This window comes from Limulus polyphemus, unplaced genomic scaffold, assembly GCF_000517525.1.
Source record: "Limulus polyphemus unplaced genomic scaffold, Limulus_polyphemus-2.1.2 Scaffold5421, whole genome shotgun sequence".
In the NCBI taxonomy this organism is placed as follows: Eukaryota; Metazoa; Arthropoda; class Merostomata; order Xiphosura; family Limulidae; genus Limulus; species Limulus polyphemus.
Window position 1 is genome coordinate 16,812 of NW_013671031.1, and position 17,329 is coordinate 34,140.

At 31.6% G+C, this 17,329-nt stretch overlaps 1 protein-coding gene across 7 annotated transcripts in view; it reads left to right on the plus strand.

Annotated features, from left to right (window-relative positions):
• LOC106472558 (nuclear protein MDM1-like) overlaps positions 1–17,329 on the plus strand; it is a 51,257-nt gene that overhangs the window by 7,171 nt on the left and 26,757 nt on the right. For 5 of the 7 annotated variants that reach the window (XM_013933208.2, XM_022401116.1, XM_022401118.1 and 2 more), the window contains 3 exons: positions 13,050–13,204; positions 15,628–15,699; positions 16,458–16,535. In XM_013933208.2, coding sequence (XP_013788662.1) covers positions 13,050–13,204; positions 15,628–15,699; positions 16,458–16,535 — 305 coding nt within the window. The remainder of the gene's footprint in view (positions 1–13,049; positions 13,205–15,627; positions 15,700–16,457; positions 16,536–17,329) is intronic. The other 2 variants (XM_022401117.1, XM_022401121.1) reach the window with 1 other exon arrangement.

Consider the following 17,329-nt stretch of genomic DNA (forward strand, 5'->3'; position numbering starts at 1 on the left):
TGTGTGTGTGTGTGGGGGGGGGGCATCTTTTGTAGTTATGTCACTGAGTATCTCCCAAATCTTAATCAAAATTTCTGAAAATAGATCTCAGAACCTTATTGCCCCCCAGTGGCACAGCGGTATGTTTGTGGACTAACAATGCTAGAAACCGGGTTTTGATACCCGTGGTGGGCAGAGCACAGATAGCCCATTGTGCAGCTTTGTGCTTAATGTCAAACAAACAAACAGAACCTTGTTTACTCTGTTCACCACTTCCAAACGTTTTTGTCTGTTTAGACATGGCAGATATTTGGGAATTTGGTTTTCTTGTGTAGTGGAATAAAAGATTACCAAGCCTGATTGAGCTACGGAGACAAGCCCAAGAAGGTTTTTTATTAAATATTGTACCCGATTCCTTCTCACTCTTCACAACTTTAATATCCCCCCCCACACACACACATGAAATAAGGTATTTCAGAATTTCCATTCCCTGAATGCATCATTTTATCAATGTTGAAACTCAATGTTGACTGTCCAAATTTCCATAGAATCAACTTAGTATCGATTGTCAGCAAATTTAGAAATCGTACAGTAATCCCTATCAGTAACAGAGATAATAAACAACAGTACTGACGTACCTAAAATTCTCTGCAAACATAATACCCTAGTGAGTAACTTCACTAGGTATAAGTATTTGGCACATATTTGATTCTTTTAATTTAAAAACACTTGTATCAGAAAATTCAGCTTTTGGTTTACATGTCATAACTTGTAGTCCTGTTCATCTGAAGCTAAAGCTTTGTTGTCTGATGTAACTGAATTATTTTTTCTGTGGTTGGAAATCACTTGTTTAGGGAAGCACATTGACAAAATGAATTTTGTGTAATGATAAAGTTGGGCCTTAGCTGTTTTTACAACTTAGTACAGTGGTTCTCAATATGTTGTTTCCTCATGCATCTACTCACAGACCAAATACAATCTATATTCAGATTGATTGATTTGCAGAAGCTGGCCCCATGTATTTAAAAGTGGCATTGGCATAAATAAATAAATAAATATATATATATATATATATAGGTTAACGAAATTTTCAAATAAAACATAATTTGCATGTAATTGAACTTAGTGTTTTTTAAACTTTAGTATGCAAAAACTTGATCTTTACCTTCATGGACTCCTTCAGAATGCTTACAGATCACTAAGGGTCCATGGACTACAGGTAGAAAACAATGGATGGATAGATAGCATAATATTATTAGTACCAAAATTATATCGTAAATGTGTCCTTTTCTAATATTATTTTATGGAGAAGACATGGTTAACGTAACACAAGTATTTTCAAAATACAGCAATAGAAGCATACTTGCACAGCAGGTTGGTTCTTGAACCATTTAACTGATTGGTCCATTGGACCAACCCCCCATATTGAAGAAGGAATGTTGACTGGAATTCTAAATTGATTACATGTATTTACATGAAATCTGGCAAGCTTTTAGTAAAATGTGTAGGTCTGTTGTACACAGAAAATTAGACGTGTTACGAAATATATGTACTCAAGTTATGACTGTGAGTTGACAATCTTAGTGTATAGTGTATAGTCATTCTACAGTTTGCATATTGTATTTGCATGACCTCTAGAACTTCCAAAATGTGTATTTACAACTTTTTTTTTTTAGTATTCCTATACATTGTATCTGATATTTACTCTCCTCTACCACCCAGCTGTTGTTAAATCAGCAATTTTGGGTAAAATGAATAATTGTACTCTGATACCAAATATGTAATATGTTGAATGGCACTCTGTAAAAGGTCATGGTATGTAGACCTTAACCCCCACCTGTGTACATAGGGTTAAAACATGCAGTCCTTGGAAGTAAAGTAGTTTTCTCACATTAAATGTAGGTTTTTGGTCTTTACTTTTTGTGATTCTGTTTTGTAGTGAAGTTGCTTACTTTGGTGCTCAAAATAGTTCAAAGCAGCAAAAGAACAGATGGTGTAAAATTTGCTTAGAATGATAAGTGTAGAGAGTGTACTGTATATTTGAATGTAGTTAGTTAAACTGTAGCTCTCAAAAAGCTAAAACTGATCTGTTAAGACTGTGTGTCTATCTGTGGAGCATGCTTTTTGGAATCAAAGAAACAAGTAAAGCAAGAAAGTTCCAGAATGGAGAAAGGAAGTAAGAAAAAAAAAGTCTTAAACTTAAGATTGTGCAGGGAAGAGGAATGAAATGCTGTGTTTGATATGTTTTACTCTGGTAAAAAGAGTAGGTCAAGGGGTAACAAATCTGTGTCAAGTGAATATGACTGTATAGGATATTTCATGAGGTGGAAAAAATATTACTTATTTCCCATCTATTGACTGACCCTAACATTTCAGTCCCACTCACAAAACTAATTCAATTATTAGATTTTTTTCTTCTGGAAAATTACTGTTTATTGTCATGTTTTGGTTCCAGTTTTTACTTTGTTTTTCCTGCCTCAGTTACACAAGCTTTAGTCATCATTTTTGAAAGTGTGCGTTAAGCATGATATTTTAATTGGCCAACAATTTTCACGAAATTCTTCCAAAATTTTAATGTCTGAAAACAACCAGTCCATTTAAAAATGTGGAAAAAAAAGAAGTGATCATAAGATTACAATTTTACTAGATGTTGCCACATTATCTTAGACTGTAGTGATAGAAGGGAAAGTAATAAATTATTATACAAGTTTGATGCTAACACTACTTGGAAGGATGTATATAGGGATTTTATTCTTGTCTTGATTCCACTTAAGATTGATATATCATTTTCAGTTTTTAATATAGTAATAGATACTGTTTGTTTCACCCTTAGCTTCTCATGAAAGTATAAAAGTCGTTAAAGAGTTTGACACTATGCTTGAACATGTTACAGTAACTGTTAAATGGGCTCCAAGTGTTGGCTGTATAGATTTAGAACTTTACAGGACGGAGGCTGTCAGGAGGTAAAAAATAAGAATGAACTCTAGTTTCTAGTCTAGTAGGTAGGAGAACTTTACAGGACGGAGGCTGTCAGGCAGTAAAAAGTAAGAATGAACTCGTTTCTAGTCTGGTAGGTAGGAGAACTTTACAGGACAGAGGCTGTGAGGGAGTAAAAAGTAAGAATAAACTCTAGCTTCTAGTCTGATAGTTAGGAGAACTTTACAGGACAGAGGCTGTTAGGAGGTAAGAAGACAAGCTAATATTTGTTAGTTATTTTGAAAGAAAAGTGGAAGTGAACTTTTACTCTAGATCCTTACCTTTTGTAAACATCTAAAAATATGGGACAGTTTTTTTTCATGGTTTTATAACTTACTTGTACTAAGCAGGGGTTTTCTTAATGTGCAGTTGATCACAATTTGTGCACCTGTAAAAATATTTGTGCTGTTGAAAATTCACCTATATAAGCGAGTTCAAGTGGATAAATATTAAAAAAAATTTATTTAAGATTATAAAAATGCCATTCTAGAGTTGATAAATAAATGTATTTCCTAGAATATTCTTCATTGTTTGGATCATTTGTTATTAGGCCCGAATATATGAGGTGCAGTAAGACGTCGTGTATTAAATAATGATGTAGTCAAAATATAAATGTGTAGTTGAAAGAAATACTTATGAAAAGCTCTGGTACTAACTGCTGTGTAATTAGTATATCAATATTTTGAGTTGTTTGTCATACCTAATAATTGTTAAATTGATTCACATGTCATTATTAATATTATTATTTTGTTGACAATTGGGAAGTTCTAACAGATTTACTGCGAGTGCAGAACTTACCATTAGTGGCCTTAAAGTAAGTATAAGTCATGCAATGACAATAATTGTAGCCTTGAAGTATTTAATCGATACACTGGGTCAAATCCCACTATATCAGTCTGACAAGAGTTGACAGTGGGTGACATTGATTGACATTCTCTTTCTCTCTCTTAATCTATCACTTCAAAATTATGGATGGCTAACACAGATAGCCCTTGTATAACTTTGCACAAATTAATTAATACGAGTGTACTGTAGAGAGTGGGTTCTCGTGTTAAGAAGTTCTTATGTAATATGTGTGTGGCTTTGAAGTGTTGCTATAATATTAATTTCCAGATAGTGAAGAATATGTGTAGTGTTTGATAAATTGCAGTTAGACTTGTAGTTATTGATGTATACTTGTAATTGTTGTAAAGTCTAATTAAAGCTCTTCACTCAGGTAGTATCATTCCTAAAATGGAATAGTTTTTAAGAATGTTACTGTTATGCTTCATGTGAATGTTAAACAAGCAGCCTATAATTGGAACAACAAGGCATTTAAAATGTCACTATCAGTGTGGGTTGCCAATGGTTATCACTTATAAGGATGGCTAAGGGATGTATGTAATTTGTCCTAAAAATTTAGTAATTGCTTAAAATAACTTTTGTTGTCAGAAATCTTGTTTCAGAGATTTACTGTGATGGACTTCCTAGAATTGTGCAAAAATTATAAAACATGGACTCATAATCCTAGTTTAGAATCTCCTGAAAAAAGCAAAAAAAAGTAGTATTTTTTGTTTGCTTTTTAGCATAAACTGTAAATATTACCAATAAACCAAAACTATTATAGTCAAAGTGTGAAAATAGTTCACAGCTCCACAATCAAAGCATTCTTACAGGAGTAAAATTTCATATCTTAGCAGTGGGTTCATGTGCAGAAATTTTTCTGGGGTAAGCAAAGTAGTGTGAAATTGTGGAGTGAATAATGAAAAAAAAAATTCATATACGCATGCTGCATGAATGCAGGAAGAATTGTTTCTCATTTTCTTGGGGAAGGGGTGGGGGTGCAGCAGTACAGTTTCATATCTTTGTATTGAGTTAAAACCTTTATAGTATAGGCTGTCTTTACTTTTTTTTTATTAGTTTTTCAGTTTATTTTTTGCTGCAAGTTTTAAACATTTTTAAAGATATCTGAGTTTGTACAGAAGTACTCTTAATTTACAGTTATGTTGAAAGAAGGAAGAAAGTGTCAAAATTTTCATTGATTGTTCTGTAGTCTGCTCTCTTAAGCTAGATGTACTAACATGTAAATGTAAATGATACAAAAAATATACACCATAATAAAGTACTAAAGTCTGTCTCTCTCTCTCTCTTTTACTCCATCTGTAAGCTGTTTAAACATCACTAAAGATGACTCACTTTCTAATAACTCTGATTCATGAACGGTGTACAAGTATAATCACTTTGTGAATAATAAATTTGATGTTGTTTTTCGGATGAGATTCTATTACATATACATGAGTATAATACACATCTAATAGTTTGAATGTACCTGGTGAACCTGAAACTCACTCTTGTTTAAGTATTGTCCAGACAGATAGGTACATGTAGACAAATTAGTAATATAACTTGTGCAACCATTAATGCTAGTAATAATAAGTTGGGGATAAAACTGTTGAATTTTATGCCCCTGTTGACACAAGTTTGGAAATTTTAACATGTGAAAGTCTACAAGTTTATTCAAGTTCATTAACTCTTTAACTGCTATGTGTATAGATAAACATTAACTCTTTAACTGCTATGTGTATAGATAAACTTTAACTCTTTAACTGCCATGTGTATAGATAAACATTAACTCTTTAACTGCCATGTGTATAGATAAACATTAACTCTTTAACTGCCATGTGTATAGATAAACATTAACTCTTTAACTGCCATGTGTATAGATAAACATTAACTCTTTAACTGCCATGTGTATAGATAAACATTAACTCTTTAACTGCCATGTGTATAGATAAACATTAACTCTTTAACTGCTATGTGTATATATGCGTGTGTGTTTGTGTGTGTATATATATATATATATATATATGTGTGTAAACATTTCTTCGATCTCAGTTTTATTTTACATATGCATTAAAAAACAAAAAGACATTATTTTATATATTTCTTTACTTCTCTGAAACTTGAAACTGGTAACCTTGGGAAGTTTGAAGAGAAATAACCTTTCGTCATGTAATACAGAATTCTAAAGTTTCATGCCAGTGCTTTGCAGGACAGTTGTGAGCCCCAAGGTACTGAAAGAGTTTTGGTCAATCACTGTTACTCTAACCCTCTAAATTTAGTTAGAGAAAAATATTACAAATATGGTGTATTTAATACCATTCTGTCTACCAGTATGTAAAAGGATCATTTCATATCAAGTTATCACACGATATTACCATCTCCAGACTGAAGAAACTTGGCACAGTTGTTGAGTTATATAAAAAAAATCCAAAATTTTACATTCCTAGATCAACTACTTACTGTCACCACAGTTTCATGTTTTACATCCTTATATCAACTACTTGCTGTTACCAAAGGTTTATTTTATATCCCTAGATGAATTACTTGTTGTCACAATAGTTTATTTTACAACCCTACATGCTGTCACCAAAGTTTTGTGTTTTATATCTCTAAATGAAATACTTTCTGTTACAATAGTTTCATGTTTTACATCCTTAGATCAACTACTTGCTGTCACCAGAGTTTTGTGTTTTACATCCCTAAATGAAATACTTTCTGTTACAATAGTTTCATGTTTGACATCCATAGATCAATTACTTGCTGTCGCCAAAGTTTTGTTTTACATCCCTAGACCAACTACTTGTTATCATAAGTTTTGTAAAACCTAGACCAACTACTTGTTGTCACAAGTTTTGTTTTACATCCCTAGACCAACTACTTGTCACAAGTTTTGTTTTACATCCCTAGACCAACTACTTGTTGTCACAAGTTTTGTTTTACATCCCTAGACCAACTACTTGTTGTCACAATAGTTTCATGTTTTACATCCCTAGATCAACTACTTGCTGTCACAATAGTTTCATGTTTTACATCCCTAGACCAACCACTTGCTGTCAAAATAGTTTCAATATTTTACATCCCTAGATGAACTGCTTGATTTCATAGTAAAGAAACCCATCTGGTAAAACAGTGGATTTCGATTGTAAGAATGTAAGAACAGTATATTAAATTAGGAAGATTAGCTTTGCTCAGAAGTTAATGTCAAAATAGCTTCTTACAGGAAAAAGTATTAAAACATTTAATTATTCCTAAAATCTTTGTTCAAGGCAAAATCCAAAGAACATATAAAAAAACAAATGGTAAATACATGGTAGTTCTTTTTTTGGGAGGGGGGGTAGAGAACATTAATCACCATATGTACACAAAGAAATAAAAACCAAGAGATTCTAAAAGTGGACATCATCCCTTCAGAAACTCAAGTGAAACTACACTTGATATTTTTCTTGATGTTCCAATATAAAGTTGTTATAAATCACATATGTGGTACATTGCAAGTGAGAATTTTTTTATACTAGTTTTAAAAAAATCCTTTGTAAAAGTATAGGTGTGTATATTATATCATTGTAAAAAAAAAGTAAAGTATGTTGCATTTGGCTGTTTCTTTGTAGGCCTTACATAACTTATCATTTGGGCAAATTTATATAGGGTGAGGCAAATGTTACTATACAGTTTGTAATACTCTCTTTAGTACATACCGTATAATACCAAGACATATGAAAACAGTTTAATTATTGTTTGTTTCAAAGTAAGTCATTAGAAATTAAACAATTTACTGAATGAAACAAACGTGTAGTTACTTTTGGCTCACCTTTTATCTTATTTTCAGGATAATGTCGTTAGCTGTGATAACTATTAATTGTCAGTTTTTTAACTTTAATTTTACTAATCTGGTCATTCATCTTTCTTTTCTTTAATTCAGAGTTGTTATGCAGATGCTATGGATGTTTCATATGAACTTCAGTGAGATTTAGTTATTTCATCGGAGCTAATGTTTTGTAATAAGTTCAATTAAAACTAATTGCATATTATACTTGTTGCTAAGCCTGTTCTCTGAAAAGGAATATTTATTATACTTAAAAATAGTATAAGGAAGTCTTTTACTGTGGGTTTTTTTTTCACAGCAAAGTATGTATTTGTATTCTCTTTATGATGTAACTTTTATGTTTATAGTACATTTTTCATTTAGTTTTTTTCTATTTGACTATAGGAGACAGTTTTTGTAAAAATGTAGTTGAAGTGAGGACTGACACATAATTTGCAATAACAGTAAACTGTTGCTATAATGTAGTTACAAACTTTTATATGTTTTCCAGTGTGATAACTGAGAATTGCTGTAAATTAGGTGATACAAGATAACCATGTGTTAATATATTACTTTTTAAACTTATAATATTCTATTTCTTAAACAGTATAGAGATAATAAAAAACATTATATCTCAGAAAAAATTATTATTACTATATTAAGTGAATGATATTTTTGTGGTAAATACTGTTCACCTATAAGCTGTCAATATGAATTATAATTTAAGATTATGCCATTAGATGGCACTGGTAGTTATGAAGAGTATATATTTGTTACATATACTGTAGTGTCCTATCTGGTACTTACTCAGACTAATAGCTTTTAATTTCATCTTTTGTAAGTAAAAAAAAATGATATTGCTACAATGCTTTATGTTTAATGAGAAAAGTGTGTGGGTACAGTAACTGCTAACTGCCAGTCTTGAAATAACAGAGAAGAAAAGCAGAAAGTGAAATATTCTTTGCACATTTTTGCTTACTTAGAAATACATGTATATTCTGTGTGTATATTCAAAATTAGGGTCCCATAGCATGAATACTGAAAATAACCAACCAAACAAGTTAAGTGCTAAACACCAGTCATTGTTCAACAGAAATACTAGTAGAGACTGAAGTTAAGAATTTGTTAAATGTTTAGTCAGGCAAGAAAACTATATTTTAAAAAGAAAAAGAGTGTAGAAAAAAAGTTGTTGTTTTATAATCTCTTTTTCACATTCATAGAGCTAACTCGTTATTTTAATAAAACTTAGGCTATGTTATGTTGTCAGGTTCTTAACTTTGTTTTTGTGTTCCTAGTGCTTATGAATTGAGGTATGCTTCACTTAATACCAAGAAGTGGGCAACTATCTTATAAATAGCTCACCCAGGTGTATGTTTTATTGGTTTCATTGTAATGATAATGGTATTTCATCCAAAGACCAACATTTGCAAGGCACGTAAGAGCTGTGTTGATAAGTCTAAAATTGAAAGTTAACTATAAATGTTTTGTCAATTTTTCAGTTCCTCAAACTAATGTACATGGCACAAGGCTGTGATGTATATTATATATTGATGTTTACCTGTATTATGATTAACATAATACTTTTATCTTTTAATACTAACTCTTGAAATCATAATTAAAATATAATTAATCTTTTGTATAACAGTGATTCAGTAAGTCTTGTTTAAAAAATCAACAATGTATGCAAATGAAGAATTCACAGTAGCCCATGGCATTCTAGAATATAATATAGTACACTTAAAAATTGTCATTTTTATAACTTAGAAATGTAATATCGCATTAAAAAATATTGCATATTGTCTTTTAAACATTGACTTTTGGTTCGAAAAAAAGGTCACACATCAATATTCAATCTTTGACAAGAAGTTTTTTTTATTTCAGGAGATATACTAAGAAATAGTTTTTTGGTAAACTTATTTAAAATCTAAAGAATGGCTCAACAGTAAATTTCAGGATTTGTAAAACTAAAATTCAGGGCTTGATTCTCTCAATGGGCACAGCATGGATATCCCAGTGTGTAGCTTTTACACTAAAACAAACAAACTCATTCAAAAAGATAAATATAACAACCCAACATTAATTTTGTAAGGAATAATTAAATCTTGTCAAAAAATTCACACGGGTCCAAAAAAAGTTCAATATCATGAGACAGTTATTTTTATTCAGTCATTTATAATTTAAATCCTTGCATTTATAAAACAGGATTAGTATGTGCCATATATGTACAAGTATTAATTCTGCAGGACCCTCTCTTCTAGTTATTTATATTATTTCACGAGTACTTGACAGGGTTAACATCTGGATTAATGTAGTAGTTTAATATAAACAGTTAAGTATCTGTATAGTATAACATGTTTGGTTATAAGGTTAAAATTGATTGAACACATTATATACATTTTTTTTATATAATGGGAATAAGATGTATGTGTGTGATGCACATTGGAATTAATGATTTGAAAAATTATTATGGAAAAGAAAACATTGTGATGGACTAGAGAGGGGAGGACAAATTATTAAATGTATGTGCTATATCCTGTAACCTGTGTACACACAGGTAAACAGATTTTATATGGTAACTACATATATAATCATACGTCTGTTTATTGGCCTGTTTTGTACCTTGTATAATTTTGTGATTAGGTTTAATATTTTTAAATTAAAATATATTGCCAGGATAGTGGTAATTGATAATGAGGACGCACCCAGATCAGTTTACTTCCTTCTACAGCAGTGATGATTGATAGAGAGTAGTTCTATTGTAATCCTTTCATGATTATAATGTTCGATCATTACTGAACAGCCAAAGCTGGAATGTATATATTGGTAGAGTAATTCTTTGTGTTTACCATGAGTTGTTGTAGAAATTGTCTATTTCTTGTAATAACAGGAACTTTAGATTCTCTGCTCAGTATTATACAAGTACACTTGAATGTAGACAACTCTATTTGAGTTATCCACAAACTAATGACAATAAACTGTCCGACTGACTAGTTGTTTGAATGCTACACATCAGTTGACTCATACCTCTGCAACCAAGCAGGGTTACAGTACATGTATTTAATTACCACACCATATCTATACGTGCGGTTGAGAAGATTGAGAAAATTGTGTAGCCGTAACATAAATATAATTTTCTACAAACCATTCTGTTGTGCACTGTATTGATTTAATATATATATCAGTCATAGTTGTCATATTTTACTAACAGTTTTAATTTTGCAGTCATCGTACCACAACTAGGAAAAGCTTTTTTTATTATTCAGTATAAATTTATAATGTAGTTTTGTTCTCCAGATATAAATATAAGCTGTTGACTTAGTTGTAGTTACTACTTGTTATTATAATAAAATGTTTTATTTTAGTGGTGGGAAAATTTTTTTCTTGTAGATAAATAAAAGCTTATTTAATTACAAACGCTACTGTTTTGAAGATCCTTACTGAAAGAACATAGTGGTAAATATTGTGTTTAACACACTGTATACTTCATAAAGTTTCTTATGCTTCATGTATTAACTTATTAGATATAGGTATACCTCTTTCCAAACATTGAAGTGTAAATCAATAGTGTAGGCTTCATTAGAGATAAACTGATTATTTTTTAATTCACACCTGCATAAGCTTAATGAGTAAAAACTTTCAATTACAAGTTAAGAACAAAATGTATTACATTAAAATTCAAAATTTAACAGCTAATCCTTATGTTTAGGAAAAAATTACAGGTTTTTACTTAAGTCAAGAATCTGGTTTTATGAATAATTCCTTTACAGACATTTGTTGGCTATAAAATGAAATTGTGTTGACCAAGTTGCAAAATGTATGTACATGAATGGATATATGGTTCTTTAGTGAAAACAGCTAAAGTGATATGTGGTTCTTTAGTGAAAACAGCTAAGGTGATATGTGGTTCTTTAGTCAAAACAGCTAAGGTGTTATGTGGTTCTTTAGTCAAAACAGCTAAGGTGTTATGTGGTTCTTTAGTCAAAACAGCTAAGGTGTTATGTGGTTCTTTAGTCAAAACAGCTAAGGTGTTATGTGGTTCTTCAATCAAAATGGCTAAGGTGTTATGTGGTTCTTCAATCAAAACGGCTAAGGTGTTATGTGGTTCTTCAATCAAAATGGCTAAGGCATAAATGAGCAGTTAAGTGGTTTAGTTATGAAAGATTAAAGTATTGAAAGAATAAGAGATTATTAACACAGGTAGGTATAAGATTACAATTAGATATATTTTCTGAAAGCTGGAACCAACAGATGTACAATAATTTGTTCAGATAATATTGTTAATTATGAGTACTATGAAAGTGTGAATTTTCTTTTAAAATTTCATTAAAGGTTGCTTTAAGCTCATGCCTTGACATACATGCAACTGACATGAGGTGACGTAAGACTTCATACTAAACCTCTATCTCACTGCTCTGACTTGTATTATAAGTATTCCGTGGTGTTGGTCATTTCAGTGAAGTTTATGATGATGGTTTAGAATCTGAGCTCCATCATTAGATGCAGCCCAGCATGGCCAGGTGGTTAGGGCGCTCGATTCTCAATCTGTGGGTCACGGGTTCAGATACCTGTCCCACCAAACGTGCTCGCCCTTTCAGTCATGGGGGCATTATAATGTGATGGTCAATCCCACTGTTCGTTGGTAAACGAGTAGCCCAAGAGTTGTCAATGGGTGGGCGGGTGGTGAAGACTAACTGCCTTCCCTCTAGTTTTACACTGCTAAATTAGGGACAGCTAGCACAGATAGCCCTCGTGTAGCTTTGCGCGAAATTCAAAACAAACAAACATTAGATGCTGAAGTATATTTCAAAGAGGTTGATGTGTCTTTGTAGGGACCTCATAAAGCTAACCACTCCAATTTATTGTTGTTGATTTTTTGCCTCTCTGAAGCTTCACAACATTAAATATCCTCATCAAGAATGTAAATTTTTGAATTTTAGGATAATTGAAGAATGTTCTTATGTGCATAAATGTGTAGAGTCTATTGTATTTTCCCCATACACAAGTTGTGCTTTTACTTCCTGTTGTGTTTGATATTCCAGAATTCCTAAGACCTATTAGGGATATGAATGATTTCTGTTGTAGTTGTAGATTACTTGTGATAGCTGTTGCATGTACAGGTCTACAGTACAGGATTATATTTCCTCTACTACTTTTACGTATACATCTTTCGATCTTGAAGGCTTAAGGATTTTTTATCATTGTCATTTTTAGAGTAATTTTTAGTTCATCACACTTCATAAGAATTCCTAAGTACACTATTCAAAACTGTTTAGTGATATCACAAACTTGAATAAACATTCTCGTCAGAAAGTATAAATATTTATTTTTATTGAAAGTGTTGTCAGAACAGACATTTGAGAGCTTGAGAGGTGAAGTTTTAAATATATATATATATATAGGTTGGAAAAGTAGGCTCTAATGTAGAGTATTGGCAACATATAGAATCTGTATCTGTTTCAAATGCCTGTAGATAAAACTATGGAACCAGCTCTCTCAAGGAAGAAAAAATACCCAGAACTGGCCTACAAAAAGGATTCTTTTTCATACAATGAAGAAGGAATGGGCTATCAAGATGCAGGGGACAGTAATGCATCACGTCACTTGGAACAGGAAGCTCGAGCTCGGGTAAGAAAATGAAGTGTTCAAAAATGTATATCACTATGTATGTGCATGTTTCAAGTCTACACACGTATCAGGCTCCACATATAGAATATGGTATGCATGTCTAAAACTAACTTGTACATGTAAAATAACATTAATTAACAGTTTCCATATGTATGCTGTATACATAACTGTTACAGGTTGCTCCACTCTCTAGTGGTGTTCACAAGTGTTATGTTTTGTTTACAAGATTTAAGTTTTACATTTGCATTTATGCACATTCTAGATGTGCTATAGGTCTTGCTGAAGTTAATAAATATACCACAGGATGGCTTTAAAATCTTAAGAAACATAGGAGATGAAGCACACATAATTTTGTACTCTCTGTGTATAATGTTATTTGTAAGGATAAATGTACATGTATGTATAATTTTCTTTATAAATGTGTATTAATGGTGCTTGTAGTGCTAAGGTACTATTTAAAATTGCACTCTGCATACATATATACATACATTATTAGTTTGTATGTACAACTTACAGGATTGGAACCTGGTACTGAACAGATCCACCTATTCAGCCATGGGCATTATAATCTGATGGTCATTCCCACTATTCATTGGTAAAGAGTAGCCCAAGAGTTGGCAGCTGGTTGCCTTCCCTCTGGTCGGCAGTTCAAAGTTAGGGATGGTGGCAGATAGCCTTTACAACTTTTCCTTAACCAAATAGCAGTTAGATTTGTACCCAAAGAAACTTTTGTAGTATTCTACCAATGGTTTTATACAATGTGAAATTGTATTTGTGTGGAATGTACACTGTATGAGTTATTTCTGATTCTTCACAATAATCGTGATTCACCTGTTAGTACTCCTATTTAACAAAAAATAAATTACTTTATACTCTAAAGCATGAATGGCCAACTGGTGGCCTGTGGGTTGAATCTAACCTGTCAAGGTATTTTATCTAGCCCCTGATATTTTTCTTTCTTTCTTTTAAATCATATTTTATTTTGGCCAAACTGGCAAAATGAAACTATGACCAAACAAACCAGTCCTGTGATGGTTCTGAGAACTTTCTTCAATTGTTAACTCAGCTGTTTATTCAAAACCATATAATTAACTGATGATCTATAGTAGACAGTAGGAATTTAAATTAAGTAGATATTCTGAATAATTTTTACCCGGTGAATTAGTTTCGGCCTCCAGACTACAGTCTAGGTAAGAAATGGGCTCATGAGCTTAAAGAAGTTGGTCATCTCTGCTATGAAGAATATGTGATACTGTTTGTTTTTTTGTCTATTGCCATTTTATAATTTTAAGAAACAACAGGATAATATTATTTCACGTGGTTGTAGTTTAAGGTTGCACTGACCCTTAAAACGGCATATTTACATGCTGAGAAAACACTGTTAAGTACATCTTATAACCTACAAGTTGAGCAGAAAACAAAAGAATGATGTCACAATCTCTGAAAGTACACTTTCAGTCATGTATGTCATATGCATAATTAATGTGGCAGGGATAAAGAAATACATAACATAAACTGTTTTAACATCATAAGTTTACTTAGAGATGGAAAAAATATGAAAATTGATACACATGCTCTTTGTGAACATCCTCATAGCTTGAATTAAAAACTGCAAATTTTCTGCAATGTTAGTGAGCTATGGACAATTAATTTTAATTAATGCCTTCATTAGTGCTAATTAGACTCATAACAAGACAATTAATAAAGATTTTTTAAATTCAAATTTAAAGTGTACTTTCAGAGATTGCAACATCATATTTTTGTTTTGTACTCAACTTGAAGGCTATAAGAAGTGTATAATAGTGTTTCCTCAGCATGTACATTTGCCCAGTTTTAAGGGTCAGTGCTACCTCAACTTTTATGTCTTTGTAAGAAAGATTAACTTTAGAATTGAATTTTAATGGAATTTTCATAATGGAAAGTTAAAAGTTGAGACCATTATTTGAGAATGGAATACATTCTCAAATATATAAAAAAGATGGCGGAGGTGTTCCAGGTTATAAACTACTGATGTTAACATTTAAAAATTATATATATTGAATGGTAGAAATTAATGGTTACACTTTTTCATACAGTTTTTAATTTATTTTTGTTAAGTCTATTAGGAAGTCATCACAAATTTCAAAAACATAAAAGGAAAAGAAAAACTTGGTTTTATTTCCTTAGCAAAGTATAAAAATCCAACCTTTTCTTTCAGTTTACATCTTTAATTTTCCTACAGTATTTCTTTTATGTCTCATGTGAGACAGATAACTAAATGTGCAATACATTGAAATATCAGCATCTCATGCACTAATAGTTTTACTTGTGTTAAATGTTAATGTCTCCAAAATCTTTGATCTAGGTAGAATACATGTAATTAGTTTTGAAGGAAGTAATATTTCTTTCCAATTTTAATTTCTAAATTGTACACTGTGTTGCAGTCAGTTGATAGGACTGTTAAAAGGTCATCTCGAAGTAAGTCAGCTGATCCAGAATTAGAAAGATTCAAACAAGTGGGTAACCTTTTTTGTCTAATTTAGTTTCGTTTACTTCTTGATAATTCATATACAATAGAGCTTGAAAAGCATATCAGTACAAACTATTAGTTATAAATGCTGTTATTTCTTTTTTTTATTCTGTCAGACTTATTAAAATGTGTTTCTTGTTTGCCTTTATGTTGTCGGTTAGTAACCTTCTCTTTTCCAGTATACTGTTAATTAAATATTTTTACATGTTCCTGTGATGTATTTCGTAACTCATTTGCAGGATACAGTTTCTGTAATATATATGCAGAATGACTAAACATCATTAAATGAAAATTTTCCATTTCAAATCTTTCTGTATGGTAATACTAGAATGAATAAAATATTACTGTATATGTGCTTTTTTATTCATACACATGTACAGATATGTATAATTTCTGTTATAAATTACTTCATGCTAATTAGTAAGGCTTTCATAGCAGTTATACATACTTTTAATGCTAAGGTTATCGTTGAATGCCATAAAAATTACTTAACCATGCAAATACAATTCTTTGTCGTACACAATACATATAACTCTGACTCTTGTGACATTCCTGCCGATTAGTTATCCTTGTCAGAAGTTCTTCGTTTTTGTGCTTAAATGTTACAAGTGTAAATATTTAGCATTTTCTGCTTAACAGTGATGTTATATGTAATAGTCAGTTTCAATACCAGCATATATATATATATGCATCTGACTTGAGTATCACTTGCATGTATATATTTTACAATAATTCCTATTTCAGAAAGAAGAGCGTCTTTTAAATGGAGCATCCATTTCACATAAAGATTATGTAAAACAGCCTGAAGTAGATGGAGAACCAGTGAGTTTTTAAAACCTTCACACCTTACATAACACAAGATTTGACATTTCATGCTAGATATAAAAAGGGTTATCATATTTTTTTTTAACCTGTCCATTACTGATTTCAAATTGTAAGCATGTAAAAAAAAAAAGTGTGTTTTAGATCAAACTTTTGTTTCCCACTTGTCATTCTGCACTTAGATTTCTTCAGATCAGCTAAGCATGCCTATGTAACTGTTACTTACATGGATAATTTTGGCAAACTGAAAATATCTTTAGGCTTAATGCATACAGAGAAACATCATCCCAAGTAATTCAATGTGACTTTCAAACCACAGGTTTGGGAAAGGTGCTGTAATGACTAAGATACTTAGTGAACTAGAAGATGTTCATGTAGTAATGAAACTATCTTCATTTGATTACACAAATATCTGATTATATGTAAAATATGAGGATGTGATTACAGTAAACAAACTGTTGTTAACAAGTTAAAACAGGCTTTTTAAGATGTGCCATTTTCACTAAAAGATTCATACATGATGGTTTTCTATTTTACAGTTACACTGCCAACATTTGAAAAATGTAGGATTTTTGGTACTTTATTCATTTGATGCAAGCATTGCAAAAATCTGACTTTGTACTTGGTTGATTGTAGCTCTTATTGAGTGGGTCCGGCATGGCCAGGTGGTTAAGGCACTTGACTCGCAATCTGAGGGTCGTGGGTTCGAATCCCCGTGACACCAAACATGCACGCCCTTTTAGCCATGGGGGCGTTATAATGTGACGGTCAATCCCACTATTCGTTGGTAAAAG